Source organism: Phyllobates terribilis, unplaced genomic scaffold (assembly GCF_046119375.1).
Source record: "Phyllobates terribilis strain yellow unplaced genomic scaffold, ASM4611937v1 Scaffold_13__5_contigs__length_258822181, whole genome shotgun sequence".
NCBI lineage: Eukaryota > Metazoa > Chordata > Amphibia > Anura > Dendrobatidae > Phyllobates > Phyllobates terribilis.
Window position 1 is genome coordinate 188,232,445 of NW_027362773.1, and position 15,515 is coordinate 188,247,959.

At 46.6% G+C, this 15,515-nt stretch overlaps 1 protein-coding gene across 1 annotated transcript in view; it reads left to right on the top strand.

The window, feature by feature from the left end:
- Positions 1–11,404, top strand: part of LOC141174274 (polycystin-1-like protein 2) — an 88,040-nt gene extending 76,636 nt beyond the window's left edge. The window contains exons 37-43 of the mRNA XM_073659121.1: positions 147–280; positions 371–498; positions 2,082–2,242; positions 4,088–4,298; positions 5,081–5,182; positions 5,419–5,550; positions 11,093–11,404. Of these exons, the coding sequence (XP_073515222.1) occupies positions 147–280; positions 371–498; positions 2,082–2,242; positions 4,088–4,298; positions 5,081–5,182; positions 5,419–5,550; positions 11,093–11,206 (982 nt within the window). The 3' untranslated portion in view covers positions 11,207–11,404. The remainder of the gene's footprint in view (positions 1–146; positions 281–370; positions 499–2,081; positions 2,243–4,087; positions 4,299–5,080; positions 5,183–5,418; positions 5,551–11,092) is intronic.
- Positions 11,405–15,515: the final 4,111 nt, after the last annotated feature.

Below are 15,515 nucleotides of genomic sequence, written 5' to 3' on the forward strand. Positions count from 1 at the left end.
ACCAACTGCAGGGTGACTATCTGTCACTTCTGACACACCCGTGACAGTACCACTGCCAGATATTAACCCTTCATATAAAGACTGCACCACTGCTGGATATTAACCCTTAATATGGATACTAATATTTCCGTCATTATCACTTGCAGGGTTCTGCAGTATCTCTTTGACAATCTCTGGTTAGACACTTACACCAGGGCGGTTTTTGTGGAGTTCACCATCTACAACGCCAACGTCAACCTCTTCTGCCTCGTCAGGCTGATGTTCGAAACAAATGCATTAGGTAAGGACTTCAATAATAAAATTTGTAGACTATTGATCAGCAATTATGGAAAGAAAATCAGAGTGTCACCTTCTTCTTCTCGTCTTTCAGGCACCTTTCTGCCTCGCGCCAATCTGCAGAGCATCCGCTTGTATCCGTACACCGATGGCTTACACATCTTTGTTGTGGCGGCTGAAGTTTTATATTTTCTCTTTGTCATTTACTACATGGTGCTACAGGTATTGATGTCTGGGTAAAGTCCGGCCTCACATGACTGTAATATTCATACCCTAGAAATGTAATCCACATAGACATCTAAAGGGGTATTCCAACTATAACAAGTTTTCATTTATCTACAAGAGAGGAGATAATTACTAGATTGTGGGGGGTGAGACCTCTGGGACCCTCTCTGATCACCGTAATGGGGGACTTGTATCCCCTGTAGCACGCTGCCGCTCCATTTTTGAGGTTATGGGAATGTCACGCAATGTGAAGGAAAGACTAAGTGCACAATAACGGGAAGAGGAGGAGGAAGCCCAAACACTAGGGAAAGGGGGAGTGTAGACCCCTAAGCAGATATGACAACAACCTGCCTCCCCTAATGTCCGTAAATGGGTTCTGCACCTATTGCCGAGCAGGAAACCTAATTCCTGACTGCCCCTAGCAATAGGCCCTAGATAGGGAGGGGACGGGGTGAGCACTAGTCAGTCTCCACTGCAACTAAAGACAAACAGGTAAACAGACAAGGGAATACACTTAGCTTGAGAAGACACCAGAGAGATCACGCCAACTATCCTCCAAGGGAACTCCAAGAAGACACTAGCCGACTACTGGTACTTCAGGCCAGGACAGAGGAAAATAGAGCTATCACCAGCGACTCTCTGGGAGACTGAATGTATTTAAACATCCAGCAAGGGCATGTCAATTAGCAGCAGAAAGTGGAGGTCACTGCTAGGTTCTAGAGAAAGAAGGATATCACTACACTACAGAGAAGAAAAGATCAGGAAGGTGCCTGCAGAGCCAAGCGCAGTGACCTTCTACAGCTGGATCCAGAACGACTGTCTGTCACACCTGACACACCCGTGACAGGGAATGATGACCGATAGCTGTGTAAAGCACTCGGATATCTCCGACAGTTCCATAAAGATGTGCATGCATTCATGACCGCTGCTACATTAATTACTGCAATCAGTGGGGGTCCAGTAGTTAGCACCAATCCTGTTGATAACATAATTTGTTATGATCGGAATACCCCTTTATATATTACACATGCGGCCAGATTTCTCCAACCTGTGCTCATGCTCTCTTGGTTTCCTTGCATTTTGCTTAGTTGCACAATCTTCTTAAAGGTTAGCAAGGAGTAAAGGATAGAAGAAACGAGGTATGACTGCAGGATCTGACAACGCAGCGTTTGTTTGTAGTCTGTTACCGTAGAGACACAGTCTTACACACAAACTTCTAGAATTTTTAAAAGTGAATATATAGATTGTTTTTCTTAACGTCATTTAGCTGATGAAAAGCTATGACACAAAGAGGAGAGAACGAGGCCGATTTTTTTTTCCCCAGGCTTCACAAATAATGTGGAACTTTACTTTAAAAATAAAAAGTAGAAAAGCTTTAACTGGTCACTAAAACGGAGGCTGAGCGTCGATAAACCATTGGACCCATCTTCAGTTTCGGAGGAGAGTAGCTCATTTGTCTCAGCAATCAGCGGGGGTCGTAGCACTCAGACCGTCACTGATCCAAACTTCTGGTCATATGTGAACATTTTTGATAAGTACAGATCCATTTTCGGTAACATTATATTTTACACTGATTACAGGGGAAACTTCTGAAGACGCTGAGATGGGGATATTTTCGGAGTAAGTGGAACCTGCTGGAGTTGACGATAATTCTCATCAGTTGGAGCGCCTTATCCGTCTTTGTGAAAAGAACCATCCTTGGAAACCGAGAAATCAACTACTACCAGGACCACAAGGATGAGTAAATCAGACCTGTCTTCCCCATGATCCATCCTTCATAAACTCACAATACATGAAATGCTTTGTACAGAAAGTGCAGCCGATGCCCAGCGGATTAGTCAGCGTGAAATATTTCCTGGCATTAGTGTTCGGACAATGTACTTTGAACCAAGAAAGAAGCGACTTCTTTAATCCAAATTTAACTAGCAAACAAGCCAATAAAAAAAAAAAAGATAGAACGGTGGATTACAATGTAAAACACTTTTCTCAGCACTTGACTGTTACAATAAAGATTCTTTCACCCCTAAAATGTATATTCAGGCTCAGACTGGCCCATCGGAGAACAGGAGAATTCTCCGGTAGGCCCCTCTGAAGGAGTCCTAATGAGCAGTTCTATTACACTTGATTAACAATTTGCAGAAAAAGGTATCTAATAATTCATTAAAGATATTACGTAGAAGCAAAACTAAATTTGTGTACTAGGGTCAGGTTATTTTTTTGCATGTAGCTGAACAGTGGGTCCCAAGAATCAATGTTACTGGTGGGCCTTTGCCAGCCCAGTCCGACACTGTATATATTAAACTAGCTGTACAGTGATGTAGGGGATTTATTAAAAAAAAAATAATCATACTAACACTGTACATTTTAGTTGCCTGAGGAAAGCACTTTTAACTCAAATGCAAATGAGAAGCTTTGGTGCACCCTCGGTGTGGCCAAAGTCTCACTTCACTATTAGGCCCCCTCAATTTTTATTTTTGGGAACTTCTATTTGACAGTGCTCTCTTGCCCAGAGGCGAGCTCTGTCTGAACTCAGCTCTTGTGTCTGTGCATGCGCACTGACACTGCATGAGACCATCCTCACTCACTAAGTGTCCGTATGGGCAGGCACCAGAGTCAGTGTCATGCTCTTCATTGGCTTCCCTTTCTCTTTGCTGCTGCCATTCGCTACACAGATACATCCCGAAGTATGGAGACTCAGGCAGTGTTAGTGCGCACTCGCAGGCAGCAGGGGTAGTCCCTAAAATACACACATATTTGGCGTCAGTTATCCCTCACCATCATCCTCAGCTGAGCCTTCATGTGTCCTGAATGAGGAGACAGGAGTCAGTGGCCCCCAGACGCCTCTGCTAGCGTCTTATCTCCTATGAGAATAATCGGGCATGTTAAAAGTCAACATGACCCACCACATTTTCCCCAACAACATTTGTCAGGGGTAAGTCAGTACACCCCAATAAATATTAGAATGAATGAATGGAGCCCCTTTGGAGACGTACTTTAATCTAAAGCTGACCTTCAGAAGGCGAACATATTCAGAAGAATATTGAAGGTACACATGTCTGCCATGTGAGATCTCCCATGGATTAGCTTCATAGGAAATTGTCTGTTTCACAATGCACTGCAATACTGTTGTATTGCAGTGGATCAGGAGATCACAGGTTCAAGTCCCCACTTTTTAAAAAATGAAAAATATATTTAAAAAAATATAAAACAACCCCCAGCCACCCCCCAAAATAATAAAAGTTTAAATCACAAAATTTCACCAAACATAAATAGCAAAATGTGAAAAAAAATTAAAAAAATAACACATTTGCTATTGCGGCATATGTAGGTGCTTGAACTAATAAATATTTGCAAAAAAATACAGAATCAGGAAAAGGAATCGAAAGGCCAGAATTGGTGGTCAAAATGTTATATGCACCCAAAAATGTTCCCATAAAAAAGATGTGTTTCCATTTTTTACTCATTTATGATACAAAGCAAACTTTTCCCTCTTTACGAATAAGTTCTTGCTTTTATTGCACTTTTATTATTATAGTGGACATGTAATAAAATATTGCAATTGTATTTTCTTGTTATTTTCTTCTAGGTTTGTAAGCTTTAATGAAACCGCAGCGGCCGATGCCGCCTTGGGCTACCTGATTGCCTTCCTAGTACTTCTGTCAACCATTAAATTGTGGCATCTGCTAAGACTCAACCCGAAACTTAACATGATCACGGCGACCCTGCGCCGAGCCTGGGGAGACATCTCTGGATTTATTACTGTCATTGCTGTGATGTTTCTGGCCTATTCAATTGCTGTGAGTATTTCCATCACCTTTTTAATTTTTTAAAAAACTTTTTTTTATTTAATTTTAATTTTTTGAACTTTAATTTTTATTCATTTTCCTCCAAGAATCAGAACTCCTTGCAATTCCGCCATTGTTTTTTTGGGGGGCTCCAGGTTCATTCTCCGAGTCATTTTTATTATTGTGGACAACCCCTTTAAAAGGTTTTTCCAAGAATACATTTTTTCTATCCAATGTATTGCGCTGCATGAATATATCAAGTTTTCCCATCTCTGCTCCAGCCACAGCGGCGGTGTCGAATAGGTATATTTTTATGGTAAAACTCTATAAAAGGGTTAAAAAACCCTTTCCCCCCCATCTGCAGTTTGTTTAAAAAAACAAACAAACTGTGCAATACTCACCCTTCCCGGGTCCAGCACTGAGTCTCCACTGCTGCTCCAGGTGTCTGTTATTTGTCTGCAGCTCTGAAGTCACATCGACAGCGCTGCAGACAATCAGTGAGCTCTGGAGCATAGTGACTGACTCGGTGTGAGTTCAGCAATGCAGATAATAAAAGATACTGGGAACAGCAGCAGAGACTCAGCGCTGGACCTGGGGAGGGTGAGCAAAGATCCATTTGTTTTTCTGTACATTTAGATGACTAGTACTTCCATGTCCCCTTTTGCATTGCAGTAGAGGGTCTGCCCTCCGCCCATCACTGCTATTACTACAATGATAGGACTAGAGGAGAAGTAACTCAAAGTTCCGTATATGTCAAAAATGATGAGAAATCATCATATTTTTCTCTCTTGCAGTGTAATTTGATATTTGGATGGAAGCTGAATTCTTACAAGACCGTGTTCGACTCCGCCAAGACCATGGTCAGCCTTCAGCTGGGAATCTTCAACTACGAGGAGGTACGGTCCGCGCTGCCGCCAATAATGGCCATTCTTGTGATTGGTGCAACCACCATAAAACCTGATTCCTGGCTGCAGATGAGGTGGAGCACCCAAAGGGGAAAATACCCCAAATAATAGATTCTCCTAATCACCCCAGTTAAGAATCAGAGATCCTTTACCACAAAACACTGACACTTCCGTATAAAGCCTCATTGAGGACTCCAGCTGATTATCCCATGTCTGTCCATTCTTAGGTGCTGGATTATAATCCCATTTTGGGCTCTTTCCTGGTTGGATCCTGTATTATCTTTATGACTTTCGTGGTACTCAATCTCTTCATTTCGGTGATACTGGTGGCATTCAGTGAAGAACAAAAGAATCACCAGGTAAGTGATTATAGGGTGGGATTACACTGTAGTACCACCATGGCAGAGAGGATATTATACACACATACACATATACTCTGTGGTGTCAGATGTGAGGGGTGCAGGGTGGTAGTTGTGGCGAGGGGCTGCTGCTTGGCTCCCACACCCTGACTCCCCACAAAGAATAAATAATGTCCAGTCTGTCTTAGGGTATGTGCACACGATGCAGAAATGCTCAGGATTTTTTCCTGAGCGTTTCTGCATCTCTCTGGCAGGAAAAAATGCATGTGGATTGTACATGCGGTTTCCTGCCAGGGACATGCGGAAATGAAGCGGTCTTCACTTTCATTTCCGCATGCGGGTTGACAAGCGCTTCCCAAGCGATTTTAGCATCACTTGGAAAGTGCTTGTCAACTTCACACTATATAAATCCATGCAGCCGGCATGGATTTATATAGTGTGTGAATGTCAAAAAATAAAAAAATAAATATATATTTTACCCTCTGATGGCCCCCGGTGTCCTGCTTCATCGGTCCCGGCTGCCGGTAGTGAAGACTGTAGGACCTTCCGACGTCAGCGTCACGTGACCCGTCACATGACTCTGACGCCAGCGAAGGTCCTTCATTCAACCGCGAAGTGCGCGGGAAGCCGGCAGGACGCAGCGCGGGCCGTCAGAAGGTGAGAATATATATATTTTTTATTTTATTCTTTTTTTTTTAATGGTACCTGGGTCTGGATGAGAGTCCTCTCATCCACACCCGGGTACCATCCGCACATTAGACCGCATGAAAAGCGCATCAACATATACAGTGATGCGGATTCCATGCGTTCTAATGCAAGTCAATGGCGGCAAAAGAGCAGCGTTTCCGCAAAATTAATTGACATGCTGCGGATTTTTGACCGCAGCGTTTACGCTGCGGAAAAATCCGCATCATGGGCACAGCACATGCGGATTTCCATTGGGGAACATTGCTGCCCTTCTACCATGCGTTTTTCATGCGTTTCCGCGGCGTTTACGCAACTGCAAAAACGCCGCGGAAACGCATGAAAAACGCATCGTGTGAACTCAGCCTTATAGTTTGTGAGTCACAGTTTTCCTTGAGAGTCCCATCTGCTTCAGGGTTCCAAGCACAGCTGCAGGCAGGCAATCAAGCACAGACTCTTGTTCCTTTTTCAACAGAACAACTTCGGTGACAGCACATTGGGATACAGCAGTCACAGTTTCAATAGCAGATACAGTACAGCACATGTTCTGTTGCTCATCCTGAGCTCTCCCTGCATTCTGTGTTACATCAGGCTCTGCAATGCCTTCCTCTTCCAATACAGTTTTCATTCTTCCTGACCCACTATTCTGCTGGTGCAGCATCCGACTGAACAAAGTGGCGGACGTCCGCATACTGTATACACTACCCTTCAGCGTGCTCCTCGTACTTTCTCAGGCTCCAGGCCTAGTCTGCTTCTCCTGTGTCCTCTTTTATCGCTGCATGTCTGCTGACCTTCAGTCCCCAAAGGCCCAGAACTTCTCCACTTCTCTCAGTTATCCCTCCTGCACATGCTTAAATGTTCCAACTAATTCAACTGTATTCCCCTCTCTGACTAAACCAGGAAGTAATCCTTCTATTTATAACTTCACTCCCCTTCCCAACTTGGAAAACCCCTGGACCCAACAACTACAACTTCTACCTATTCCTCACACTACAGTGCCCCCTGTCTTCTACTGAACCCCTGGTACTTAGCTAACCTTATCTTATTCCTACACTTATATCTTATCCTTTCCCTATATTACTTTATCACAATACATTAACACACATTTTCAATATTCCACCGTGATACATATACCACACGTTACACATGTACCTGTTTTGTCAGGGAGTGACGCAGAGTATGCACAGGCGCTCACACACCCTTACACAGACATGACGTGTGGACACTGGAGGAATTGTAATACAGGTTACTGTGTAGGGCCAAATTCAGACATCCATATGTCAAGGTCCAAGCACGAACCATGATTCACAGACCGCTGCGGGTCTTCTCACCTGAACTTCTCAGCTTCATAGGCATATGAGGCTGTCATCTTCTGGTCAGTAGACTCGCCATGCATCGCAGCCCATACTTGGACCGTGTGCGGACAGTCCTTGCATCGCAGCCCATACTCGGACCGTGTGCGGACAGTCCCTACATCCCAGCCCATACTTGAACCGAGTGTGGACAGTCCCTGTATCGCAGCCCATACTCGGACCGTATGCGGACAGTCCCTGCATCGCAGCCCATACTTGGACCGTGTGCTGACAGTCCCTGCATAGCAGCCCATACTTAAACCGAGTGTGGACAGTCCCTGCATCGCAGCCCATACTCGGACCATGGCCGTGTGCGGACAGTCCCTGCATCGCAGCCCATACTTGGACCGTGTACGGACAGTCCCTGCATCGCAGCCCATACTTGCACCATGTGAGGACAGTCCCTGCATCGCAGCCCATACTTGAACCGAGTGTGGACAGTCCATGCATCGCAGCCCATACTTGGACCGTGTGCGGACAGTCCCTCTATCGCAGCCCATACTCGGACCATGTGCTGACAGTCCCTGCATCGCAGCCCATACTCGGACCGTGTGCGGACAGTCCCTGCATCGCAGCCCAAACTTGGACCGTGTGCGGACAGTCCCTGCATCGCAGCCCATACTCGGACCATGTGCGGACAGTCCCTGCATCCCAGCCCATACTTGAACTGAGTGTGGACAGTCCCTGTATCGCAGCCCATACTCGGACCGTGTGCGGAAAGTCCCTGCATCGCAGCCCATACTTGAACCATGTGCCAACAGTCCCTGCATAGCAGCCCATACTTGAACCGAGTGTGGACAGTCCCTGCATCGCAGCCCATACTCGGACCGTGGCTGTGTGCGGACAGTCCCTGCATCGCAGCCCATACTTGGACCGTGTAAGGACAGTACCTGCATCGCAGCCCATACTTGCACCATGTGAGGACAGTCCCTGCATCGCAGCCCATACTTGAACCGAGTGTGGACAGTCCATGCATCGCAGCCCATACTCGGACCGTGGCCGTGTGCGGACAGTCCCTGCATCGCAGCCCATACTCGGACCGTGTGCGGACAGTCCCTGCATCGCAGCCCAAACTTGGACCGTGTGCGGACAGTCCCTGCATCGCAGCCCATACTCGGACCATGTGCGGACAGTCCCTGCATCCCAGCCCATACTTGAACTGAGTGTGGACAGTCTCTGTATCGCAGCCCATACTCGGACCGTGTGCGGAAAGTCCCTGCATCGCAGCCCATACTTGGACCGTGTGCCAACAGTCCCTGCATAGCAGCCCATACTTGAACCGAGTGTGGACAGTCCCTGCATCGCAGCCCATACTCGGACCGTGGCCGTGTGCGGACAGTCCCTGCATCGCAGCCCATACTTGGACCGTGTACGGACAGTCCCTGCATCGCAGCCCATACTTGCACCATGTGAGGACAGTCCCTGCATCGCAGCCCATACTTGAACCGAGTGTGGACAGTCCCTGCATCGCAGCCCATACTCGGACCGTGTGCAGACAGTCCCTGCATCGCAGCCCATACTCGGACCGTGTGCGGACAGTCCCTGCATCGCAGCCCATACTCGGACCGTGTGCGGACAGTCCCTGCATCGCAGCCCAAACTTGGACCGTGTGCGGACAGTCCCTGCATCGCAGCCCATACTCGGACCATGTGCGGACAGTCCCTGCATCCCAGCCCATACTTGAACTGAGTGTGGACAGTCCCTGTATCGCAGCCCATACTCGGACCGTGTGCGGAAAGTCCCTGCATCGCAGCCCATACTTGGACCGTGTGCCAACAGTCCCTGCATAGCAGCCCATACTTGAACCGAGTGTGGACAGTCCCTGCATCGCAGCCCATACTCGGACCGTGGCAGTGTGCGGACAGTCCCTGCATCGCAGCCCATACTTGGACCGTGTACGGACAGTCCCTGCATCGCAGCCCATACTTGCACCATGTGAGGACAGTCCCTGCATCGCAGCCCATACTTGAACCGAGTGTGGACAGTCCATGCATCGCAGCCCATACTCGGACCGTGTGCGGACAGTCCCTGCATCGCAGCCCATACTCGGACCTTGTGCGGACAGTCCCTGCATCGCAGCCCATACTCGGACCATGTGCGGACAGTCCCTGCATCCCAGCCCATACTTGAACTGAGTGTGGACAGTCCCTGCATCGCAGCCCATACTTGGACCGTGTACGGACAGTCCCTGCATCGCAGCCCATACTTGGACGGTGTGCGGACAGTCCCTGCATCGCAGCCCATACTTGGACTGTGTGCGGACAGTTCCTGCATCGCAGCCCATACTTGAACCGAGTGTGGACAGTCCCTGCATCGCAGCCTATACTTGGACCGTGTGCGGACAGTCCCTGCATCGCAGCCCATACTTGAACCGAGTGTGGACAGTCCCAGCATCGCAGCCCATATTTGGACTGTGTGTGGACAGTCCCTGCATCGCAGCCCATACTTGAACCGACTGTGGACAGTCCCTGCATCGCAGCCCATACTTGAACTGAGTGTGGAAAGTCCCAGCATCGCAGCCCATAGTTGGACCGTGTACGGACAGTCCCTGCATCGCAGCCCATACTTGGACCGTCTGCTGACAGTCCCTGCATCGCAGCCCATACTTGAACCGACTGTGGACAGTCCCTGCATCGCAGCCCATAGTTGGACAGTGTACGGACAGTCCCTGCATCGAAGCCCATACTGGGACCGTGTACGGACTGTCCCTGCATCGCTGCCCATATTCAGACCGTGTACGGACAGTCCCTGCATCGCAGCCCATACTCGGACCGTGTGCGGACAGTCCCTGAATCGCAGCCCATACTCGGACTGTGTGCGGACAGTCCCTGCATCGCAGCCCATACTTGGACCTTGACACATGAACGTCTCAATTCGAGCTTATACCTGGACTGATAGCACAGGGTGGTGCATGACACAGGTATTCAAGCTCGCCAGGAACAGAGGCCAGGCACCCACCCCATGTCCTGCACTATGCAGAACATAATCTATAAGCGTTGCTCAGAGTATGGATACGTCCACTGACGCTGATTCCACAAGGAAAAAGGTTCCACCAAACTCTCCAGAGTTTGTTGCAGAAATTCTGCAACTTTCCCCCTTTGCTGTGCATCAGATTTTCTCTGCAGCACGTGGATGGGATTACATAAAATATAATCCACAAACCCTCTATATATTAGATATTCAATCTTTGATTGACAGCTCTGGCTTTATAGGAGCCATAGAAGAAGGAAATACATGGAAAACAAGTAGGTAGGAAGTTGCACTGAACTGTTTGGCCACACCAAGGGTGCACCGAGTGCCTGTGCTTGGTTTGATCAGTCATTTTCTGCTGACAGACTCCATTTAAGGAAATCTACAAGTTCATAGCCTTCACATAACTTTGTCCCATCTATGGATCTCCCACCCCCTCAATGTGAAATCCGGAATTAACATGGCCGAGGTCGCTCTCTCACTATTATATGTTGGATCATTCTTTGCTGTTGTAAATTAATGCATCTTTCTTACAGGCATCAGAAGAGGAGGAAATTGTTGACCTCATGTTGATGAAAATTTGCAGCTTCCTCGGATTACGGCATAAGAAGGAAAATGGGGGGACGAGTGCCGATTATCAGGAGAACTGATAATGGGGGGGATGAGTGCCGATTATCAGGAGAACTGATAATGGGGGGGATGAGTGCCGATTATCAGGAGAACTGATAATGGGGGACGAGTGCAGATTATGAGGAGAACTGAAAATGGGGGGACGAGTGCAGATTATAAGGAGTACTGATAATGGGGGGACGAGTGCAGATTATCAGGAGAACTGAAAATGGGGGGGACGAGTGCAGATTATAAGGAGCACTGATAATGGGGGGACAAGTGCAGATTATCAGGAGAACTGAAAATGGGGGGACGAGTGCAGATTATTAGAATTGAAAATGGGGGGACGAGTGCATATTATCAGGAGAACTGATAATGGGGGGACGAGTGCAGATTATTAGAAGTGAAAATGGGGGGACGAGTAAAGATAATCAGAAGCACTGATAATAGGGGGATGAGTGCAGATTATTAGAACTGAAAATGAGGGGGCGAGTGCAGATTATCAGGAGCACTGATAATGGGGGGACAAGTGCAGATTATCAGGAGAATGGAAGATTTGCACTCTGTGTTATGTATGAGAATATTCGGTGATAAATGTAATAAATGGGCAGCACCAGAAATTCTACTGCAGATGTCGCCACACACCCTATAGCATGTAGCAAACTAGACGAGAAACAGATGCTGTGTGATAAATATGAGGCCGCACATGAAGTAAGACATCCCCGAAAACAAAGTATTAAAAAATGCTTGATAGCATAAAAGTATGATTTAATACCTATTACGGTGACCATTAGAGTTGAGGGCATCGATTCGTGGGCCTCCCATCTAGCTGCCAGGTACCATGAGTCCTACAAATCATTCCGCTCATCACTATAAGTATCACAACCCTGATTCTCCATCCCCATCTTCGAATATCAAATAAGTAAATGGAGATAGCCTTAAAGGCATTTTTAGAAGATATAACAAAGATCATATCATATATAGATGGTCAAAGCAATATACAGATCTGTCTATTAGAGGGGCCGTCCCATAAACATCACTTATCAGCCATTTAGGTGATAGATGTATGACCACTGCGGGTTCAATTTTTGGGACTTCTAGTGATCCCTTGAATGGAGGTCCCCTGGATCTCAATCCATAGGCAAGTCCTCTCTCCTGATCCTTCCTGGTTTTCTCTAGTTTAGCATTTGTGCCCTTGTCACTACTGGTTCCATGAGACGATACCTGCCGGCCATTCAGGTTGCACAGGTTGTCCAGCTCCTCCAGAATGGCACATCCACACGTGCCATCACAAGAAGGTTGGTTGTGTCTCTGCACTGTCTCCAGGGCATGGTGCAGATACCAGGACGCTAGAAGAGCCAGACAGAGTAGAAGGGCATCAAACCGGCAGTGGGAACCACAAGAGTCCTGCAAAATGACCTCCGGCAGGTACTGGTGTGCATGTTCCTGACCAAACTGTCAGACACAGACTCCATGAGTCCTGCAATGGGACCTGAGCTGACACCCCAGCATTGTGTAGCTCCATTAGCATTCACCAAAGAACACCAGAATTGGCAGGTCCTCTGCGCCATTGTCAACGGGCCCTGGGTTCCTCCTGCTGCAGGACAATGTGAGACAGATTGTGTAGGCAGTTCATGGATGATGGAGACATTGACACCATTGACAGATCCTCACGTTCTCCAAACATGAGTAAAACTGAGAAATTCTGGGACATTAGGTGACACCACCACGTGTCGCCACTGATGCCCTGATCCAGGTCTGGAAGGAGACCTCCAAGACACCATCCACTGTCCCATCAGGAGCATTGACTGGACATTGTCGCTAGTGCAAACAGGCACATCAAGGCTGTACACATTATGGGGTCAAGTTGCCTGGTAAAATTCATGCAAATTGTATCCTGCTGTGATTCCAATGTTCTATTTTAATATTTGGGGGGATTTGGAATCCGGCTCACAGTTGGTCAATGACTTTGGTTTCCATTGACCTTCGATACGTCATTTTATCAAGAATTACACCATTTTTATCAGTAATGAGATCTGATGTGTGATTTGTGGTCCCTTAATTTTTCTGAGCAGTATATATATATATATATCATGTACACAAAAAAATTCTTGTCTAGTCTGAATAATTCATCATGCGACTGCGCCATAACCTGTCTTAGGTTTATTCAGTAGGAAAAAGTCAGTGACAATGTCATCGGTGTCTGTTATTGTCTTCCATTTCTGTGCACAAAGTTAATTGATGTCCTTCTGCTTTATAAAACTTATTTTAGAAGAATAAGACCTGGGGGAAAGGAGTGGACTGGGAGTGATCAGGGAGGCGAGGCCGCACTTGTCACGCAACTGCAAGTCTCAGACAAGCTTTACATGTGTGATCCTGCAGTAAAACACAGCGGCCAACTCCGATGCAAGTCTGTGGCGGCAAAGTCAAGTGCAACTTGTGAACAGCGACGAAAAAAATTCATTCTTTTTGTTGATTTTTTGCCATGGTTGTGTCACGGTCGATGTAGGTTGCGAGTCACAGCTTTCTTGAAAAATTGCAGCATTTTTGCGCAACACTAAGTTGTGCAAAAATGTTGCAATTTTTGGCGTTTTACGACCAGGGCTAACAACTTTTTTGAAAAGTTGTTTGGAGCTCAGATGGGGCCTGTCCACCATTCATTGTATAAATTACGACAGAAATGTGCTCCGGTCCCTGACTGGTGCATGGAAGGTGAAGGGTGCGCCAAAGTTATTAAGAGGCGCACGTCACTTTATGAGTTTGGAGCACAGTCTTAGACTAAATCAGTTAAAATCGGAGGACTTTATCAGACGGTGGTGACGGATCTGGAGTGTTTTAAGAAAATTTAGTCTAAGGCTATGTTCACATGTTGCGTTTTTGCTGTGTTTTTTTATGCACTTTTTAAGTTGCATCTTACAGTATCAGCAAAAGATATGAGATTTCAGAAATCTCATGCACACACATTGTTTTTTTTTACAGACTGATTTGGCAAACTGCAGCATGTCAGCGTTTTTTTCACCATAGAAAGCAGTGCAAAGATGCAGCAAAAACGCAGATATCAGGTTTTGCTGTATTTTGGTGCGAAAATCTTAAGGAAGTTGCATCATATTTTTTTTTGGGGGGGGGGGGACTAAACTTTATCAGCATGCACAAGAGACAGTAAAAACTCAGCAAAAACGCAGCAAAAAGTACCGCAAAAAACGCAGCAAATGCTTTTTTTGAAGCTGCTTCTTTACTGCAAAGAAAAAAATGCAATGTGTGAACACAGCCTAAGTTTGCACTAAGAATTAGACAGTTTTGATAAATATGCCCCATTGTACCTCCTTCTTTCCAGGGATTGGGGCCCTGAGCCCTCCACTCAAAAGATAGATAGGGTCCCATGGAAAGTGAAGACTATACTCTAATGATTGATCATTGACCTAACGCAACTCTTGGAAAAAAATAAAAACCCATTGGATTTCTGGTCACAAATCACAAGCGTCTTTGCTCCCATTGACTTCAACAGGGTCTTGCGTGCAACATGGCTGCAATTTGTTTGGTTCTTTACCGAGAAATCCCAGCTGTAAAGTAGTCACTGACCCGAGGCGCTGTGCGGACCACCCTGAGAACAGGACGTCTCCCCGGCACCTGCACTCGTCGGACGTGTTTGTTTTTCCATGACCACGCTCACATTTAATCTTCCAGACGGAAAATCAAGGACCCAAACTGCAATTATAAGGATTTTTCCATTTGTGACTGTTCCCGAGTGACCCCGTACATTGGATCCCTGCGGCCGCTGCCTGTAGAGATGACGTGCATTACTCCGTGTCCTGTGTTGTATAATCTAATACATAATAAACCTACAAGCGGATACTTTGTATTCTGTTATTTGTGTGACACAACAAGAACAACTGTCAGAAGCCTCCGTAGATCCAGCGCTGCCTCTCCGCCGCTGCTCCACTCTTTGTTGGAATGTAACTGCTGCAGCCAATCATCTAAATATAGCGATGTAATGAAAAACCTGTTTAAAGGGATTTTCTAACCCTAGACAAGTCCTTTAATTACTGAATTATTCATGGAAGGATTATATGGGTGGATAAGTCTCCAGCCACCACTAGGGGGAGCTCACTATTGACGTCAATGGCAGCTGTATGTATGGATGTATGCAGTGTGCTCCCCCTAGTGGTGGTTATAGGCAATTTAAATGTCACAATTTATTTCTATGGCATGGGCTGCATTCTCATTCATTCTAATTAAGGTCTGCAGGCACTGTTAAAGGGGTTGTCCACCATACAGACATCTCCGGAGAGGGGACATATCACCCTCACATTGAATATATGGGATTAATTATAACTGGGGAAATGAGAAAGA